The following is a 20,784-nucleotide window of genomic DNA, read 5'->3' as shown; positions in this document are numbered from 1 at the left end:
ATTATGTCGTTCTTGTAGCAATGTTCACTAATGTCAGCACACAATCTATTTTTTCCTTCAGTCTAGTTGGGCACACCCTTTATTCTCTGATATCCAGGATTGAGTAAGGAATGAAGAAAAGGCTTTCTTTAAATAAATATCTAATTTAACCAGAACTCTATTTGTAGAACAGAAATAGTAACGATGACAGGGCAATGAGGTTCCTTTTCGCCATAGTATTGTGACTGTGGCTAACCTTGTCTGAGGGATGTTGTGCTCCTCCCCAGTGACAACGTAGGTGGTGAAGCTGAGGCACATTTATAGTAACAGTGGTTTCTACGCACTCACTGTGTCAGCTCTTCTGACTATCATTCTTTCCCTGCTCAGATACTGGTTCCTATTATATTGCTCTAACTATGCTTCTAAGTGTTCTTGACCTACGTTACCTTCACAGGGATGTCCTCCTCCTGGCTTGCTTTCTCTGAGGTGAAGACATATGAGATTTCTTTGTGTGACGTGGTCTGGCGGCAGATGGCACATTTGATGGAGCTTCTGTGAGACCCGACGCTGTATTGTTCAATAATAATTGAAGTGCACTCATTACAGAAGCAGTGCCCACAGGTCAGCACTGCCCACTGAAAAAGAAAATGCAGAGTAAGCCCCAGTGAGATGCTATCAAAGACACCTTCCAAAATAAATGTAATAAAAAGGAGAAAAGACAATTTCACTTCCTTAAATATTTCATGACATTAATATTCTTTAAGTCATAAAAGCCAAGTTGTGCTTTTAAATTAATTATTTTTTAGTCTAAAGGGAGCAAGTTTTCAGAAGAGTTTAGTTCTACTCACCCTTAAAAATAGTCACTTAGTCATTATTTTGTAAGAAGTTGGTGTTCTCATTTCAGATTTAGAAAGAATGTAAATTACTCTTTTAACATCCTAACAGCAGATGTAATAAAGGAACTGAGAACATTAATTTGTAGATAATATACTCAATATATTAAATTTATTAAGCAGATTTCTTCTTTTACATGTTAAAGCATTTATATAGTAAATAAGATAAGCTAGTATTTCTAATTCATTTCAAAAGTGGTTCTGGATACATTAAAAAAAAGGCTCAAACAAAAAGATGCTTTTGGGAAACTTCTTGTCCTATTTAAAGAAAAGAAAAATAATAAACCGAATCTCTGGAGTACCTCTCTTTGGCCATAGGGGATAGAAAAACATTAGATTGAGTCTAGGTGCAGCTCTAAAGCTATGACGTTTCATGAAAATTACTTAATTTTTTTTAACCTGTTAAAACCAGTAACAATGAAAACTAAGTGGTGTGATGAGTATAAAGGCTCCTCAGTTCTCAACTGTGTTTCTTCTAGAATTTGGACATGTATGGACTTGTATAGAATGACAATGTGTAGCTGGGCCTACCCAAGTACTTTACAGGGGGACTAGAAATCGTTTCTCTCTAGGGACACCTCTGCTCTCACGAGTTTGTGCCAGAGTTCTCAGGAGCTGCAGACAATCTCACTAGCATGCTTGCCTGACAGAATCCTGTGTACCTTGAGTACCACTGGGGATGAGGTGTCCTTCTTCTACTTGAGAGAACTTTTCTTGGACTAATGGGAGCTCAGAAGGACAAAACACAGAGCAAGGGAAGCCTATCTATATCCAGAATGGAGAAAAAAATCAAAGAGCATTCATTGATGCTAATCTACATCTGAGAATGAGGAATAACAGGACATTAACTGGAGGCCCCAACAGAAGAACAGACAAATGGCAGTGCCTCCAGCAGCATAGGCAGAGATGAGCCATTTCTGACAGATTCTAATTTAATAGACCTAGATTGTAAGGGAGGAGGAGAATGAGGAAGCTAAGGAGAAAGAATATAGAGTTCCTACAGATTGTGGGTTTGAAAAGTACATATATTCTTCTAAAAATTGGAGATATGTGTATTCTAGAATTGAATGAAACAATGTATGTGGAAGAAATTTAAAAGCTGCCACTGTTTAAGAGACAGAAATGATATAACATTTCAGAGACAATTCAATGGTATGGATATCATCAAAACTAATGTCAAAAAAGATATAAGATACAGCTCTAACTCTATGTGTAATGAGCCTTCCCCCCCACCTTGTTTTGTTTGTTTGTCTTTTGGTGCTGGTGAACAAAGGGCCTTGTGTAAGCTTATAGTGGATGCTAGGCACACATTCTACCACTACTATTCTGCTGCTCAATGTATAGCTATCCTTCCTTTTAAGATTTATAATTAAATAAAGTGTCCTTTGAGAATTTGCCTTTCTCCATAAATTGTGGAGCTGGAGGTTCTTTCTTCCTGATTATTTCTGGTCAGAATATGTAATTCACATATTTAACTTTCTGCAATCAGTTCCATAGTGGGGGATAAAAGCCAAGAATACTTGTTTAGAAGGTCTTGGCTTATCTTTCAAATGTTGAAAAGCAAGGAATATTCTGATATTGTTTTACTGACATTAGTGAAGCAGGAATAAATCACAGGTGGTAGGATAAAAAATGAACCTCTCAGAGAACTGATACTGCACCCCCATGTTAATAGACACTTGTATGCTAAATTTCACAAGAAAATATACTTAACCACTATAACAATCTTCTAAAAGTCACATCTGAATTCCCCTAGAAGAGATGTTATTTGTACTTTAAAGCCTATGTTATGAAATATTAATAATGCTAAGAACAATGTCATTCTGCCCTTGCTATGTCACTTACTGCCTCCTTCAGTATATATGCTATATTATTTTTCTATAACTGCCAAAAAGCATGTTAATCTGGCAAAAATAAATTACCTGGAAACAATCTTATGATTGGAAATATGTACAAAACTATGCATCTTTAATTAAAAAGATAGGGTTCTTCTAGAAATATTTTTTCACATAAAACCTTGGGTCCTACTTATTTAATTTTTGGTGGTACTGGTGTTTGACCTCAGGCAAGTGCTCTACCACATAAGTCATGCCCCCAGCCCTTTTTGCTCTTATTTTTCAGATATGATCTCATGTTTTTGTCTTGGCTTAGCCTGGGCTGTGATCTTCGTCCTGTGTAGCTGGAATTACTGGCGCAAACACCTTGCCTAGCTTTTTTGTTGAGATGGGGTTTTACTAACCTTTTGCTCAGAACTAACCAGGACCAAGATCCTCTTACCTACACCTCTAGCATAGCTGAGATTATAGGCATGAACCACCATGCCTTGCCTTGGGTCTTACCTTTAAGATGGGAGGTAATTAATATCTTTCATACATAGTTATCATGAGAAAGGGAGGGAAAAAGAAGAGGGGGAGAGAAAGGGAGAAAGGAGAGAGGGGAAAGAAGATTGTATGCAGAAGCCTTTAAAAATTCTAAGGTGTTTTATAAATACATGTGATTCATCATATGAAATTGTAGTTTCACCTGTTTTCCCAGCTGTCGAGCACAGATTGGACAAGGTTCTGGATTAATACCTCCTGATGTTTTGTCTTGAGACTATGCAAAAAAAGAAGAATCCAAAAAATATTAGTTACATTTTTACATTTAAAACCTACTACATGCTTTGCAATTATGGCAATTATTAAATTATGGCAATTGCTATTTAAATAATGCAACTACTGAGATGACCTAGTACTTTATATATTACCTAATACTATTATTCATGGGATTTACAAAGGAATTTACCCAAGATATAAACAAAAACTGGAAACAATTTTTGTTACAGCTTAAGTTACCATTTTACTATACTTGTGTTTATAATAGAATGCAAAATTAAAAGCAAACTGTAATAGCAAAATTTTCAAAAATTTAATTTCAGGCTATTTGTTTATTTTGCTAAAAAGAAATAAAGATTACTTAAAAATACTTATGTTTGAACTCTGAAGTAAAATTGTAGAGAAAATGTGCACTTATAATGCAATATCCATTAGGCACAGGATCAGAAGCAGGGGACGAGGTGCCTTAGAGTTACTAACTGCTTCTTGGCAGACTTTTCCTAATTTCATTAAGACAAACAACTGGAAAATAGAAATATTATTGATATGAGCTCTCTAGGCCTGGATATTATATCAGAATATAATAACTGTTCAAAATCTGAAAATTTTTATAAAAATTGAAAGAGCTTTAAAAAAGTTACCTTCAAACTCCAGTCCCATCAAAATATAAAAAATGACAAATAAAACAATAAAAAATTTACCAAAATGGACAAGAAACTGAGGAAACATGAAGGAAAGTAAATTGGGTCAAAAATCACTAAAGTTTTTATTCCTAGTTTCACTGACCAAATAGTTAAACATTAAAAAATGTTTTCCTTTGATTTATAAGTAGTAACAGAAAAAAACAAAAACAAAAAATTGTACTATATTTAGCACCTATAAGGATTGAAAAATAATTCTACTGCTAAGATGGAAGTATGGAGACATTTTAAAAAGTTGAATATTAAACTACTTACTGATTTCTTTTTCAGATAACATACAGCAAACATACATAAAATGTAGTGGCTTAAAATAAACATCTATTTCTGAAGGTTCTGCAGGTCACCTGGTAATTTCAGTCTGGGCTGGTTGGGCTGGGGATGGCTGGCCACCTCTTATGTCTAGCAGTTGGTAGGCTAGGTGGTCAAGGGAAGGAGGACAGAGGCTGACTGGAGGGCTCAGATCTCAAGAGAAAGTTCATCTGGGCTTCTTCACATAGTTTTAGGCTTCCAAAGAGCAACAAGACTGTGAGAACCCAGAAGTGTGTGGACTTTTCAGGTCCTTATGTCACAGGGTCAAGTAAATCATCTGACCAAGCCTTGGGTAAGTATGGGAGAGGACTACTTAGGGTATGTACACATAGAGGGACATTAACAGCTTTTTTGGTGTTGGTGGTGGCGGTGGTACTGGGGTTTGAACTCAGGGCCTCATGCTTGCTAAGCAGGTGCTCTAGCACTTAAGACACCCCACCAGCCCTAGAGGGACATTATTGCAATCACTGGTAACCAAACATAACTCGTGATATTCTCTTTTGAACTAATTTGTTTAAACAAAGAGCTGGCACTTTTTCTGTAAGGGTCATACTGTAAATATTTTTGACTTTGAGGGCCGTATGGTCTGTGCTGCAACTAACTGCTCAACTCTGCTACTAGAGTGTGAAATGCAGCCACAGACAACAGGTGATTAAATGAATGTGACTGTATTCCAATAAAACTTTACTTACTGAAACAAGTGGTAGGTATGTCCTATGTACGGTAGTTTGCAAATCCTCAATTTGAAGCTATACATTTTCCCTTTATTTGAACATTAAAATACTTAGAAATTTCCCTCTAAGCATGGCTTAACTGCATATTGTCAAATACTTCCACTTTCACTCAGTTCAGAATATTTTGTAATTTCCAGTGCAATTCTTTGAGCCATGGGTTACTTAAAGTTAGCTAATTTCCAATTTGGGGATTTCAGTTATCTTTCCATTATTGATTTCTAGTTCAATTTCTCTTTACTCAGCAAATATAGCCTTAAACAATTCTAATCCTTAGAAAACTTTAAGAATTGTTTTTTGAAACAGCATAAGCCAATTCTAGTAAATGTCTCATGTACACCTTTACAAAGGTATTTTCTGAAGTTGTTGGGTATAGTAGTCTGTGTCAATTAGGCCATGGTTGTTCAAAGTGTTCAAATGTGTGACATTCTTAAAGATTTTTTGGCCATTTCTCTGAAGTACAGAGAAATTTGCAATAGTTTACCTGTGCTTACCTCCTTCCTTTGTGCTATCATCATAAATTTAGTTCTATATATGTTGTGTATCTCACACAACAGCACTTTTGCTTTAATAGTCAATATTCTTTCATATTTACTTACATATTTAAGCTTTCCCTGACTCTTTATTCCTTCCTTTAGTTCCATCCTTCAATCTGGGGTAATTTTCCTTTATGTCCAAAGTATTTATTTTAATATTTGTTGTAGCTCGATCAAAGATGAATTTTTTCAACTTTTGTTTATCTAAAAATTATCTCTCCTTCCTTCCTTCCTCCATCTGTCCCTCTTTCCTCTCTCCGTCCTTCCATCAATTCCTCCTTGATATTTTCTCTAGGTGTAGAATTCTAGATTAACAAATTTTTCTTCCAGCATTTTAAAAATGCCAGTCTACTACTACAGCACTCAAAGAAAAACACTTCTATGTAGTTACTAGTTCTAGTTCTGATAAGATGCTCTGCTAATTGATAAACTATGAATTCTTAAATAAAACAGAATTATATTTGTCAATGACCCATCAATTCATAAATGTGATATAACATGTTGATCCCAGCTCAGAAAACAGCTGAACGCTAACTTTATTATTATTTCTTTTGACTTACTAGCTTTCCAAACACATTTCACAGTTTCAAAGAACAAACTAAAAATATCTATTCTGTATAATTGAATGCATGTGTATATGTTGTGTAAAAAATGTGATTTTTTTTACCTAGAGGTATGCTTTAATATCACTACTCAGGGCTTTGAAGTATAGTCTCTTAACATCATTTTTTTCTTTTTTTACAATGCAGTGCATGCATTTCAAAACATCTGTGCAATTTCTACAGATATGTTTTGTGATCTGTGCAGCTATTGTAGACATGGCCAGTGTTTTGGCTCAAATGACTAACACAAATAAAAGATCAATTAAAATATCTATAGTATTAATTACAGGTTGACATTTTAAATGAAAGAAGTCACTAAAGTGGTTTATGGTAATATAGTATGTAAAAAAGCGGTATCTTTTAAAAAAATACCTTCTCCAAGTTAGTTAGGTAAAGAAGCTGTCCAAGTTTTTTCTGAAGCTGTGATGCAGCAACGGCTTTATCATTCAGTAGCTTTATACGATTTTGTTCTACCTAAAGACAAATAAAACATCTTCTTTATTCTCTCTCAGAAAGATGGTTCAACTATATGAAATATGCACAATTCTTCCTCAATAATACGAATGTGTCTGTTTTATGAGAAACTATTTTTACATCAAAACTCCAATTTATAAAATTGCACTAGGTAAGATATTCTGGTAGGACTTCTTTTGCTTTACAGAAGACAAAATTCACAGGAACAATGAGCCTGCCCTTTCATCCCCTCTCCCAAGTAGATAGAATGCAGCAGAAAGGAGAATTCAAGTAAGAGGAATTTGCTTTTCCTAAGTTACAGTCTCTGAGCTATACAGATAGCAAAAGATTTAAAGCATTAAACACACACAAGAGATAAAATAAATTATAAAGGAAATATTTTTCAATGTGGAATAGAAAAATTTGTGGAGTTATAATTTAATCCTGAGACACAAAGAGGAATTAATTAGAGGATAAGCTGTAAATACTTACCATTAACAAGAGAAAAACTCTGTAAAAGTATACTTTAGGAGGATTTTTCTACTTCTGGTAAAGCTGAAGTAATAAAAAGCAGGTCTAAAGAGTGAGCAAGAACAGGATTTGGTCCACAGAAAAGTCCTCAAAAACAGAGATTGTATAACATCATCTAAACAATGGATGTTAAGCACAGATTAGATAGGAAATTGCTCATTTTTAGACCTTCAAAAACAATTTCATGTGTCTTAGGTCATGCCTAGAAATGAAACACACACTTAGAAGAGACCACTGCTCTCAATCTACCTTTTCTGTGGGTCTTGGATTTTTGTGGAATCAACTTCTTGTGCCCTTTTCTGGGATTCCCTCATAATTTACCTCATGTGGTTCAATGATATGATGAACAGGTGGATTTGGCTTTGGCTCCCTAGGATGTCGCACTCTTAGTCGTTCTGTAGCCATTGCAAGTTCATCAACAGCAGATACACGGTTCCTCAGCGTCATCCAATATTCATGAAGCAACTGAAAGAAAAGACAAAAGACAGTGGTAAAGCACAGAATTAAAATTGGTTAAAACTGCTAAGATGTGCTTGAGCGAAAGGCTTTAATAATATTTCCTTTTTTTCATTAAGTATCTAAGGAACAAGCAATTCTTTAGCCCATTTTTAGGATGAAGAAATGTGACTGAATAATTTCTACAGGATACTGCCTCTATAGATTCTTAGAACAAAAGATTTCTTAGAACTCAAAGATTTCTTGGTGAGGCCAAAGATCTTTAGAAATTAATACAACACTGATGGGATCTTTGCTTTGCTTTAAAATATTTTTATTTGATCATATTTCACATATTCAAAGTAATATGTAAATATGGCAATAAGAAATACTAAAATATACAACTGAGTACCCACCATCCAATTTAAGAAAAGACAATAAGACAAATTCCTTGGAAAGCTTTAATTATATCATTCATTTTCCTTCTTCAGTGACAAATGATGGAGTAATCACTATTCCTAATTTATCATTTGTCTTTTTTCCTTAAGAATGTGGTTATATATAATTCTGCAATTCTCTGTACCTTATATTCCTTCTTCCATGCTTCAAAGAGATCCATTGAAGTACTTCCTTCATCAATGAATTCAACATCAAACCTATGTGATCTTGCAAATGACAGTATTGCTTTCATAGAGCGCTCTGTCTCGCTTATCGCCCATAGACCTCGAGTGGTGGTAGGTACTCGATCATCCACCAGTCCTTCTTCATCTTCTATCATCTCCTCAAATATTGCAGTTTGACCTTTGACTCTGAAAACATACCAACAGCAACTAATGTCAGTGGGTAATAAGCACCATCAATGAATGATACAGGCAGAACAAATAGGAAAGAAAGGTCAGTTACTTTTTGACAACTGTTAATTCTGTCAATGTCATGCCTACAAGAACACACTTGTGGATGTATGGAAAACCAGCAGCAACTCTGAAAATTTCTTTAGTGTTTCTTGAGCGTAATCAAGGATAATCTAGTAATCTCTAAATTCTTGCTTATAAATCTCACTCTAAGGATCCAAACATAAATTGCCACTATCACCAACCATGAAAGAAAGAGAAAGTGAAAGGAAAAAAACTCATACTATGATTTAAATCTCATACTTTGGTCATACACTATCAAATCCTTCTTTTTGAGACAATCAGAACATTGTGTTTTCTTAATTTCTATGTTTGCTAAACAGAGATAATTTGCTAATACCATGGTTTTATACACTTATTAAATAAATTAATCACCATAAAAGAATGAACATTCTGTTGAAGAAAAGGTATTAATATTGAGAGTTAACCATTTTGTTATAGGACATTTACTATATACTGAGCACTTTGTAAACAGTTCTATGTATTTTCTTATTAAATATTTATAAAAACTCAATAAAGGAAGAATGGTTATTATCTTCACTTATGAATGAGGAAACGAAATGGCTACAAGAATAATTTGCTCATATCAGTGGGCAGGGATTTGAGGTCACATCCATCAGACTCTAGAGTATGGGGTCTTAGCACTCTCAACTGCCTCACAAATAATTATGATTGTACCTTGAACATTTAGGGGTAACTTCTATATAGGTAAAACTAGTGTGTTAAACACTCAAATGCCAGAGGTTACTGAATTGATTTAACAAAAGAAAAAAATAAAACAACAGTCACAGTGGAAAATACAGTTTTATAATCAAACATCAAGTCTTATGTTTCCTTTTGCTGACTGGAACTTTCTCCAAAATTGATCGTACCTTAGGGCACAAGGCAAGCCTCAGCAAATATAAGAAAACAGAAATAATCCCATGCATTCTATCTGATCACAAGGCATTAAAATTAAAACTCAACAACAAAAACAACAGCAAAAAACGTGCGAACAATTGGAAGCCAAACAACACATTGCTCAATGATCAGTGGGTCACTGATGAAATAAAAGAGGAAATTATAAGGTTCCTGGAAGTTAATGAAAATGAAAACATGATCTACCAGAATCTATGGGACAAAGCAAAGGCAGTCCTAAGAGGAAAGTTTATAGCCATGAGTGCATATATTAAAAGGACAGAAAGATCTCAAATCAATGACCTAATGCTACAGCTCAAACTCCTAGAAAAACAAGAACAAGCAAAACCCAAAACAGGCAGAAGAAGAGAAATAATAAAACAAAGAAGGTTGAAATTAATGAAGTAGAAACAAAAAAACCCATACAAAGAATCAATGAAACAAAAAGCTGGTTCTCTGAAAAAATAAATAATTGACAGACCCCTAGCAAATCTGACTAAAATGAGGACAGAAAAAACCCAATTCAGTAAAATCAGAAATGCAAAAGGAGAGGTAACAATAAACAACACAGAAATCCAGGAAATCATCAGAGACTAATTTGAGAACTTATATTCAAATAAATTTGAAAATCTTGAAGAAATGGACAAATTTCTAGATACTTATGACCATCCAAAATTGAACCAAGAATATTGAACCTGAATAGATCTATAACCCAAAATGAAATTGAAGCAGCAATAAAGAGTCTCCCAAAAAAAGAAAAGTCCAGGACCTGATCAATTCTATCAGAACTTTAAAGAAGAACTAATACCAACTCTCTTTAAACTTTTCCACGAAACAGAAAGGGAAGGAACACTGCCTAACTCATTCTATGAAGCCAGTACTACACTCATCCCAAAACCAGATGAAGACACCTTCAAAAAGGAGAACTATAGGCCAATCTCCTTAATGAACATCGATGCAAAAATCTGCAATAAAATAATAGCAAACTAAATCCAACAACATATCAGAAAGATCATTCACCATAATCAAGTTGGCTTCATCTCAGGGATGCAGGGATGGTTCAACATACACCAATCAATAAATGTAATACAGCACATTAATAGAAGCAAAGACAAAAACCACTGATCATCTCAATAGAGGTAGAAAAAGCTTTCAACAAGATTCAACACCCCTTCATGATAAAAGCTCTAAGAGAACTAGGAATCGAAGGAATGTACCTCAACATTGTAAAGACTACATATGACAAACCTATACCAACATCATACTTAATGGAGAGAAACTGAAACTATTTCCCCTAATAAAGGAACAAGAAAAGGGTGCCCACTATCCCCACTCCTATTCAACATAGTCCTGGAATTCCTAGCTAGAGCAATCAGGCAAGAAGAAGAAATAAAAGAAATAGAAATAGGTAAAGAAACAGTCAAAATATCCCTATTTGCAGATGACATGATCCTACATCTTAAAGACCCAAAAACCTCTACTCCAAAACTCCTAGACGTTATACACAGCTTAAGCAAGGTGGCAGGATACAAAATCAACTTACAAAAATCATTAGCTTTTCTGTACACCAACAACAAACTAATTGAGAACAAATATATGGAAACAATTCCATTTATAATAGCTTCAAAAAAAATCAAATATCTAGGAGTAAACTTAACAAAGGATGTGAATGACCTCTACAAGGAGAACTACAAACCCCTGAAGAAAGAGACTGAGGAAGACTACAGAAGGTGGAAAGATCTCCTGTGCTCATGGATTGTTAGAATCAACATAGTAAAAATGGCTATACCACCAAAAGCAATCTACATGTTTAATGCAATTCTCATCAAAATCACAATGACATTCATTACATAGATCAAAAAAATCTACCCTAAAGTTCATTTGGAAACACAAGAGACTACAAATAACCAAGGCAATACTTAGCAAAAAGAGCAATTCTGGAGGTATCACAATACCCGACTTCAAACTATATTACATAGCAACAGCAATAAAACGAGCATGGTACTGGAACAAAAACAGATAAGAACACCAGTGGTACAGAATCAAGGATGTGGTTATGAATCCACACAGCTATGCCCACCTTATTTTTGACAAAGGCGCCAAAAATATAAAATGGAGAAAAGACAGCCTCTTCACCAAATGTTGCTAGGAAAAGTGGTTATCTGCCTTATCACCCTATACTAGTATCAACTCCAAATGGATCAAGGACCTTAATATCTACCTGAAACTCTGAAGTTAGTACAGGAAAGAGCAGGGAATACTTTGGAAGCAATAGGTATAGGCAAAGACTTCCTCAATAGAACCCCAGCAGCTCAGCAACTAGAAGAAAGGATGGACAAATGGGACTGCATGAAATAAAAAAACTTCTGTACAACAAAAGAAATGGTCTCTAAACTGAAGAGACCACCCACAGAGTGGGAGAAAAATGTTAGCTACACATCAGACAAATAACCGGAATATATAGGTAGCTCACAAAACTAAACTTCCCCAAAATCAATGAACCAATAAAGAAAAGGGCAAGTGAACTAAACAGAACTTTTTCAAAAGAAGAAATTCAAAAGGCCAAAAAAACACATGAAAAAATGCTCACCATCTCTGGCTATAAAGGAAATGCAAATCAAAACCACACTAAGATTCTACCTCACCCTGTTAGAATAGCTATCATTAAAAACACCACCAACAACAAATGTTGGCGAGGATGTGGGGAAAAAGGAACCCTCATACACTGCTGGAGGGAATGCAAGCTAGAACAATCACTCTGGAAAACAGTATGAAGGCTTCTTAAAAAAGTAAACATAGATCTGCCATAGATCCAGCAATCCCACTCCTGGGGACATACCCAAAGGAATGTGACACAGGTTACTTTAGAGGCACCTGCACACCCACGTTTATTGCAGTGCTGTTCACAATAGGCAAGTTGTGGAAACAGCCAAGATGCCCCACTACAGACGAATGGATTAAGAAAATGTGGTATTTATACACAATGGAATTCTACTCAGCCATGAAGAAGAATGAAATCTTATCATTCGCCAGTAAACGGAACTGGAGAACATCATCTTAAGCAAAGTTAGACAGGTTCAGAAGACCAAAAATGGTATATTCTCTCATATGTGGACTTTAGATCTAAAACAAATGCAGTAATATTATTAGACTTGGCTCACATGCTAAGGGAAGAACACATATAGGAGGAATAGGGAAAGGTGGGAAACCCAAAACTTGAAAGTGTTTGATGTCCCACTGCAGAGGAGCTAATACAGTAACCTTAAAATGACAGAGGTCAGTATGAAAAGGTAACTGGGAAGTAGTGAAGAGGTCTGGTAGAGATGAATCAATTCGGGTTGTAACACACTTGTGCATGGAAGCAATGCTACGAATCTCTCTGTATAGCTACCCTTATCTTAACTAGCAAAAACACTGTCTTTCTTATTATTGCTTATGTCTACTCCTCAACAAAATTAGAGATAAGGGCAGAACAGGTTCTGCCTGGAAGTGAGGGGGTGGGGGGAAAGGGAGGGGGCAGAGGTAGTGGGGAGAAATAGCACAAACAATGTTTACACATATGAACAAATGAATAGAGAAAAAAAAATCAAACAGAGAACTTACGTGTTAGAAAATAGTTTCGATTCATATTCTGTGAACAATTCATCAGCTTTACAAAAAACACAACTGAAAAAGATTATCAGAAAAATATTCATAAACACAACCAGCAATCAGATAATTTCTAAAGAAGGATTAGTATTTTTTATGTCATGTTTTCTTTACAACAGATAGGACATTTTTGGGAAAAAAAAATCATGTTTTTTCACATATATAGTCTTTGAGTTGTTTTAATACATCTCTTTCTACACCTGTCCAAAATTAAAATGAAAAATGCTTTGTTTTGTGAGTCATTATTTCTTCTTTCAGATAATATCTAGCTTACTAGAATGATGTTACTTCACTGCATGATTTCTTTAATTACCTACCAGTTGAGAGGAAGTCTGGTAGGTCGCAGGTGGCAGACTGTTGCAGACTCAATTACTTCACGAGATGGAGGTTTTTCCAGGTTTTTTACAGCTTCTCTTACCAGCTTCTGGAATTTACTTAGCTCTTCTGTTTGTGTTGTAAGTAAGAACTGAAGACCTCTGCAGTCACGAAATCTGATTCCCATCACCAGCACCACACATAATACAACGAAAAGAATAGGTTAGCTCTTCAAATTCCAAAATTGATTGCCAAGCAAAGTGTTAAAGAAGCTATGTGCTACGTTCACTTATCACAGTTGGGTGAGTTTTCCTTTGGACTGTATCCAATGTTACCTACTAGTAGTCAAAGTATAGAAATTCAGTTGTCTATTACAAAAGATACTGAAAAAGTTTGATAGTCAATGCTCAGGAACTGAAAGAGTATGCAAAAATCTACGTCTGTCTTAGTTATCTTTAACAGGTAAGAATTGCCTTGTTCTTCCTTTTTTAAGGCTGCGTGACCATAGATTCTCCCTTCTGATAAAATTCTGTAGAGAGATGACTGTAGGATACAACATAAAAACAGAAAATTGAGAAGAGAAATGGCTAATAGTCATATTTCTCATTACAAAAATATAATTAACTTAAAATTAAACATTATTGCATGCCAGACACTTTGCCAAGTACTTCTGTATAATTTTAATTGTTCTATTCTGCTGTCAGGAAGTGTAACAAATTAAAGTACCTAAGATTACAAAGTTATTATAAAAGTTATGTGACAGAATTAGAAGTTAAACACAAATACAGTACTTAAAAAAAAATTAATGGGGAATATACCCACATGATAAATATCACTAACCTACACCCTCAAGCCCCCAGATAGTGCTCTTAACCATTTTGATGAAGTGTGGATGAGGGAAAAAAAAGTTGTGGATATGTGTATGGGTGTATGGAAGGAAAAAATGAATAATGATAAATTAGGAAGTGCAATTTATAGAGTATATGTCTTCTTCCTGAAATGCCATGTGACTGCCTCTTCAGATTGTTCAAAAGAGACTCTATCCTTCCTGAAGCCTTTGTTAATACTCTTCAACACTAATCTATGCTTCTTTCTCTCCACTGAATTCATGAAAATATTCATTTTAGTACTTCATTATATTCAGCTTTCATATATATACACATTTCTCAAATTATTCATTGATCTTGTCTTTTCTTTGAGCTAACTTTTAGAAAGCATGGATCACTTATATCCTTTTATTAAAAACATATATAACAGGTACAGAATTGCTGCTCAGTAATTTCTAAAAAGATTTATAGATACTTGAATAAAATTAGATAAGGTATCAGTATTACAAAAAGAAAATAGGGTTTTTATTTCTAACTAATTAGAAATATAAGTTATTCTTCAAATATTGACTTTAAAGCAAAGGGAAGAATAGATTTGGAAAATTTCTCTCCACTCACTCAAATACGACACATGTACATGAAGCTGAAAAAGTATCACAGATCCGCATTTAACCCATTTTGGCGATGTTCTCTCTTACCAGTCCTTTAAATGAAAGAAGAAAAAACAATAGTGGTAGGCTCATATACCCTATACTATATGTTGGGCACTATTCTACATGAGTGCTTTACAAATATCAATTTGTTTAATTCATACAGCTGCTGTGTGATTTCACAGATGAAGAAACTAAGGCACATAGCTTAAAGAATTTTTCCATGAACGCAGAGCTCTGAGGTGACAGAATTGGGATAATGCAGGAGTCTGACGTCATCTGTGCTCTAAGTCACTAACCTACACAGACTTCCCCAATAATTACTAAAAGGCAAACATGAATAATTTGGCATGTGAGATATCAATTTCATCAAAAACATAAACAAAGGTGTTAAAATGAATTCTGATCATACATTAATATAAAAATTCACTTACCTACAGGAATTCATGTTTTCTATTCTTCTACTTAATGTCTCATGTTTTGAAAACCATATTTCTACATGAAGGTATGTCTTATGTTTACTATTAAGCTATTCATAGCCTGAGACTTTAAATAGGGTATATTCTAATACAAGAATTTAAGTAATTTCTGTGCAATTTAAGCAAAACAACTTCAAAATAATTTTAGGACTTTCCTACTGATTCCATAATGTAAATACAATTAGGATATAGTTTTAAAATGGGATAAAATGAATTACAACTAAAATGGTAGCTTATCTTGGAACGCTGACTCTTAGGATTAACAGGGAAAAGGAAGCATGCACATACCTCAGAAACATGAGGCCTGTCAGGTGATGTTTGTAATAAGATACAAGGAAAATATCACATACCTCTTTTAGTAGATATTTAGAAGTTTTTGGAAGGTAAATAAAAATACATTAAGGCCTTTCAAAAATATTCTTAGGCTGAATTTTTTACAGAAAACTAACTTCATTTGCAAGACTGAAGTGACATGGGGATGTGATTGAGAGACCATGAAAGATACTCTATTTGTCTCCCTACCTAGAATCAATACTTCTGCCACAATATTGAAATTCTCCACATTAGACAGGCATTCCTTTGTGTTAAAACACTGAAGGGATAATTTCTATAAAAAGTATCCCCTGGGAAGAATTATTCACTATTTACATCCTGAAAAATGGTAAGTGTGATAAGAAGACAGACAGAGGAGAGTAAGTCAGTCCAACATAAAAGCTTGGCCATTGTGGTACTGGATGCTTAAGCTCTTAGAGAGCAAATCACACAAGGGAAGTATGAACATCAGGGACAAAACCCATTTCAAAATGTTGCTTAAGTTGGCTAGGGTGTATTCAACAACAACAATAAAACTTTAAGCAGATTTTTAAAAGGCTCTAAAAAGAGAATATTTAAAAATGATGCTGGTGCAGTAGCTGAAGCAGTTAAGAGTATCTGTCTCTGCCTTGTAATTGTGAGGCCCTGAGTTCAAATGTCAGTGTTGCCAAAGGGGGAGAGGGAAAGAAGAGAAAGGTCTTAGGTGAGAAAAGCCACTGGTTAAAAAAAAAAGTTAAAATATGAAAAAATGGGTCTTTTAGACTTATTTCTAATGTTTTTGAAATGCATTGAACAAACTATAAAACTCAAGATGTTCATGTATTTAACTGCACCTGCACCTCCTAATAACAAATGATCTAAATATCTGAGGTAATTCTGTTTTGTACTATGTTCTTACTTCTCTGACATAGAAAGCTTGTCAGTCTGTTGTTTGTAGTTGCTGGTTATCTCATTCCGTACTCGCTGAACAAGTTCCTCATCAACAGAAAATTCTATTGCTCTGTGGATCACATTAAGCCACCAGGGAGAATTAGAATGAATCTGTAGAAAAAAATATAACAGATGATCAATTAATATTTATTTTAGTACCCACTATTTTCCATAACTGGAAATGGTGATGTGAAAAATTCAAAGGAATCAATACATGCTGTTCCCCAAGGGATTATAACAGAGGGGAGACAAATATACATATTATCTGTATACCTTGGATAAAAACCTTTTTGCATTCATAATTAAAGAGACTGTCCTGGATGAATGAGAATTTACTCTATAGGCTGTATAACAAAGCTGTGTTACAAGTTTCTTTCTCAGGATAAGAAAAACAGGCTTCATTCTAATCCATAACTATTAAAGTAGATTCTACTGAATAAAATTTTATGCCTGAGTAAAACTTTATACCTGAATACTACACAATTAATGAATTAGGAAGAATGAAATGTGGAACAGCTGGTTTAAAAACTTAAAAGTAAAAGACAATGTTTTGTGCAGTCTCCTCTTTAGACTTTACTACTAACATTGTAAAACAGGAGCTTTAGAAAGGACAAGCAGCACAGTCTGTAAGAAATACAGCTGTAGTTCCAATGTCCCAGCATCTTAAGCGATTTTGGTATCATATACCTCTAGGATGAAATAAAGAAGATAACGAAATCTTTACTTTCTCCAAAAAACAACTTCCAAGCTAAGAGGAAACCCACCATAGCTTAAAAAAAACAAAAACCCCCCCAAAAACTAGAACCTCAAAATAGTTGATTTATCTATGTTTCTGTTCATTGACCCAATAAATATGGCTATCTACAAATAAATTTGTATTATGGGATAGGCATAGTAACAGGTGTTGAGAATTTCAAGGTGAGAAAGTTCCAAGCCAAACAGGAACCAAAATGATAACTGGAGAAAACACAAGCAAATACATTGCACTTGGGAAAGTACCTTTCTTTGGAGCTCTCTTATGGTCTGCTGCACAGGCTGTAAAGCCTGCTGGGCTTCAGCAACTTCTGTATTACACTTGCTCATATAGTGCTCTCGCAGCTGCTTGGCCTGTGTTGAAATAGAAAATAATATAAACTTTCACTCTAGGTCTAGAAAATAAGTTAATATGGCACTTCAAGAAAAATGTAGTCATTTCACATATTTAGTTACATAATTTGATGTAAACATAAAACTCTACAAGGATACTGAAGAGAACACAAAAGTCATGCTAGAAATTTCTAAGACACACATTAAAGAGAACAAAATTGACCTGTCCAAGCCAATTAAGGATTAAGAAATCCCAAAGACTTGTCCCCCAAATTTTTTTCTATTTTTTTAATTAGAAAAATGAAAGGGAGGAAAAAAACGTCAAAATGTCACAATATGAGGTAAAAGATACCTTTCAAATTATTTGTCTAATTTAGTTATTACAGATTTTTAGAGTTACTGCGGTTTAAAAATAATACTTGAGAATATATAGTAAGAAAGGTATTACGGACTGAACTATGCCTCCCCACCAAATGTGTATGATGAAGCCCTAGCCCCCAACATGACTATAGTTGGAAACAGGGCCTTTAAGGCAATAAATAAGGTGAAATAATGCCACAAGAATAAGGCCTTAGTCCAACATGACTAGTGGTGTCCTTATGAGAAGAGAAAGATACCGGGACATGAAGAAAAGGCCAAGTGAGGAGGCTATAGGGAGAAAGCAGCCATTTGTATGCCAAAGAAGGACCTTCAGGTGAGACTAAGCCCTCAGGTTTGAGGCAACACAGGTTGATCTTGGACTTCTAACCTCCCCAACTGGGAGAAATAAATGTATGTTGTTTAAGTTTCCCAATCTGTTATGGCAGTCCTACCAGACCAATATAAAAGGGGATTCAAAATTCTTATTCTTTCATCTATTTCAAGGGAATTTTGATCAAGTAATTTATAAGCAATCAAAATATTTTCTTTTTTTTTGTTGTTACTGAGGACTGAACCCAGAGTTTTGAGCTTGCTAGGTAAATGTTCTAACCTTGAAATATACTCATGTCCTTTTGTTTTGAGATAAGGTTTCATTAACTATTCCCAGTCTGGCCTTGAACTTGTAATTCTCCTGACTCCAATTCCCAAATTGCTGGGATTATAGGCATAAAACACTATAGGAATATATACAAATAGGAATGTTTTATTCTTATAAACTTAACATTAGAAAACATGAAAATTCTTCACTTTCTCTATGCAACTGAAATACTCACTTGGCTTTAGAAACACAATAAAAACAGGGGGTCAGAGGCTAGCCCATGGACATAGGGAAGAAAACTGGAAAGACTACTGAAGGGAAAATACTGATGCTTCCACTCAGAGAGGACTGAGTCACATGAAATTGCCAGTACTGGACCACTTATGACTTAGAAAAATAGCAATTTCATATGGCTCAACTGAATATGTATCTCTCTGGACTAGCCATTTCACTCTTCTGGGCTTCAGTTACTTCATCTGCAAAAGGAGGTGGCTGAAGTATAGGGTCCTGTCCAGGTTCAAAATACTGTGGCTTTAGGTTCTGTAAGCATTAGGCAAAGAAGTAAGGTAGGCTTCTTGGAAACACTTACATGGTATGAATGCTCCTGATACAATGCATTCTTCCTTTACCTGTCACAACTTTGCAATTAATTTTATGACAATTCCTTGTCTATAATTATTTGGTTATTAAGATGTACCTACTAACAGACTGTGCTATCTCCCAGTGACAGTTTTGTGTCACTGAAGGTATTCAAATAAAGAGTGACTGATTATATAAGCAAGAACTAGATGCCTGTACTGGGAATGAAGTTCACTTGAAAATTTAACACTTAGACTGCCATTGAATATTGGGAACAGTGCAGCTGAAAGTATAGCAAAGGAAGCAATAAGAGAATGAAGACTGGAAGAAAATAATACATCTGATAATAGGTTAATATCCAAAATACATAAAGAACTCAAACAACTCAATAGATAGATAACCCTAAAACTGAAAATGCATTCTCTAAAAACAACAGAAAATGAACATATAAATTTGATAAAGGTATTTCATATCACTAATCATCAGGGAAATGCACATTAGAACCACAATGAGATATCACTTCATACCTATTAGAGTGGCTGTTATCAAAAAAAAAAAAGAGGTAACAAGGTTGGTAAGGATATGGAGAAAAGGGAACCCTGTACACAGCTACAGTCATTCTAAAAATGTATGAAGGTCCCTAAAAAAATTAAAACCTGCACTACTACATGACCTAGCAATTCAACTTCTACATCCAAAATGAAATCAGAATGCTGAAGGCAGAGCTGTACTCCCATGTTCACTGATGCATGATTTATACTAGTCAAAACATACACGATCAACCCAAGTGTCCATCAACCGATGAGTAAAGAAAATATGGTCACAATATATACATTTATATATATTCAGCCTTCAAAAAGGAATTCCTGCTATTTACAACAACACAGATGAACCTGGAAGACATTATACTAAATGAAGCAAGCCAGGAAACAAGCCAGGCACAGAAAGACAATTGCTGTATGTAGAACCTAAAAAAAAGTAAAACTCAGAAACAGAGTAGAATGGTGGTTGCTTGGGGCCGGAAAGATCGGAAGATGTTGATCAAAAGATATAATGTGTCTACCTACATCAAAACATCATGTTCTTGCTGGGTGTGGTGGTATAGACCTGTAATTTTAGCACTTGGGAAGCAGGGGCAGAAGGATTGCCAGTTTGAGGCCAGCCAGTACTACACAGTGAGACCCTGTTTCAGAAAACAAAACAAAGCAACATACCCTGCTATATACCATAAATATACACAATTTTGTCATTTGCAATAAATATTTAATTAAAAATCAGCACAGTCAAAATGACTTATATGTCATTTTTTGTCTTGATTCAAATAAAGTCTGTATTACAAGTTCAATACCTTTCAATAATTTTAGCTTTGCTTTTCCTATTTGATGTTTAAAAAAAGGCAAAAATCCTTGGTAGCATTAGTATAGTAAG

General features: G+C 34.7%; 1 protein-coding gene across 2 annotated transcripts in view; it reads right to left on the bottom strand.

The window, feature by feature from the left end:
* Shprh (SNF2 histone linker PHD RING helicase) overlaps window positions 1-20,784 on the bottom strand; it is an 82,996-nt gene that overhangs the window by 21,973 nt on the left and 40,239 nt on the right. For both annotated transcript variants that reach the window (XM_074072637.1, XM_074072633.1), the window contains 9 exons: window positions 17,733-17,840; window positions 16,702-16,844; window positions 13,538-13,711; window positions 13,176-13,238; window positions 8,348-8,573; window positions 7,651-7,794; window positions 6,718-6,819; window positions 3,396-3,467; window positions 426-614 (listed from right to left, as the gene is read on the bottom strand). In XM_074072637.1, coding sequence (XP_073928738.1) covers window positions 426-614; window positions 3,396-3,467; window positions 6,718-6,819; window positions 7,651-7,794; window positions 8,348-8,573; window positions 13,176-13,238; window positions 13,538-13,711; window positions 16,702-16,844; window positions 17,733-17,840 — 1,221 coding nt within the window. The remainder of the gene's footprint in view (window positions 1-425; window positions 615-3,395; window positions 3,468-6,717; window positions 6,820-7,650; window positions 7,795-8,347; window positions 8,574-13,175; window positions 13,239-13,537; window positions 13,712-16,701; window positions 16,845-17,732; window positions 17,841-20,784) is intronic.

The sequence above is a fragment of the Castor canadensis genome, chromosome 1, assembly GCF_047511655.1.
Source record: "Castor canadensis chromosome 1, mCasCan1.hap1v2, whole genome shotgun sequence".
Classification (NCBI taxonomy): domain Eukaryota; kingdom Metazoa; phylum Chordata; class Mammalia; order Rodentia; family Castoridae; genus Castor; species Castor canadensis.
Note: the sequence above shows the minus strand (reverse complement) of the source record. Positions and strands in the feature narration are given on the sequence as shown.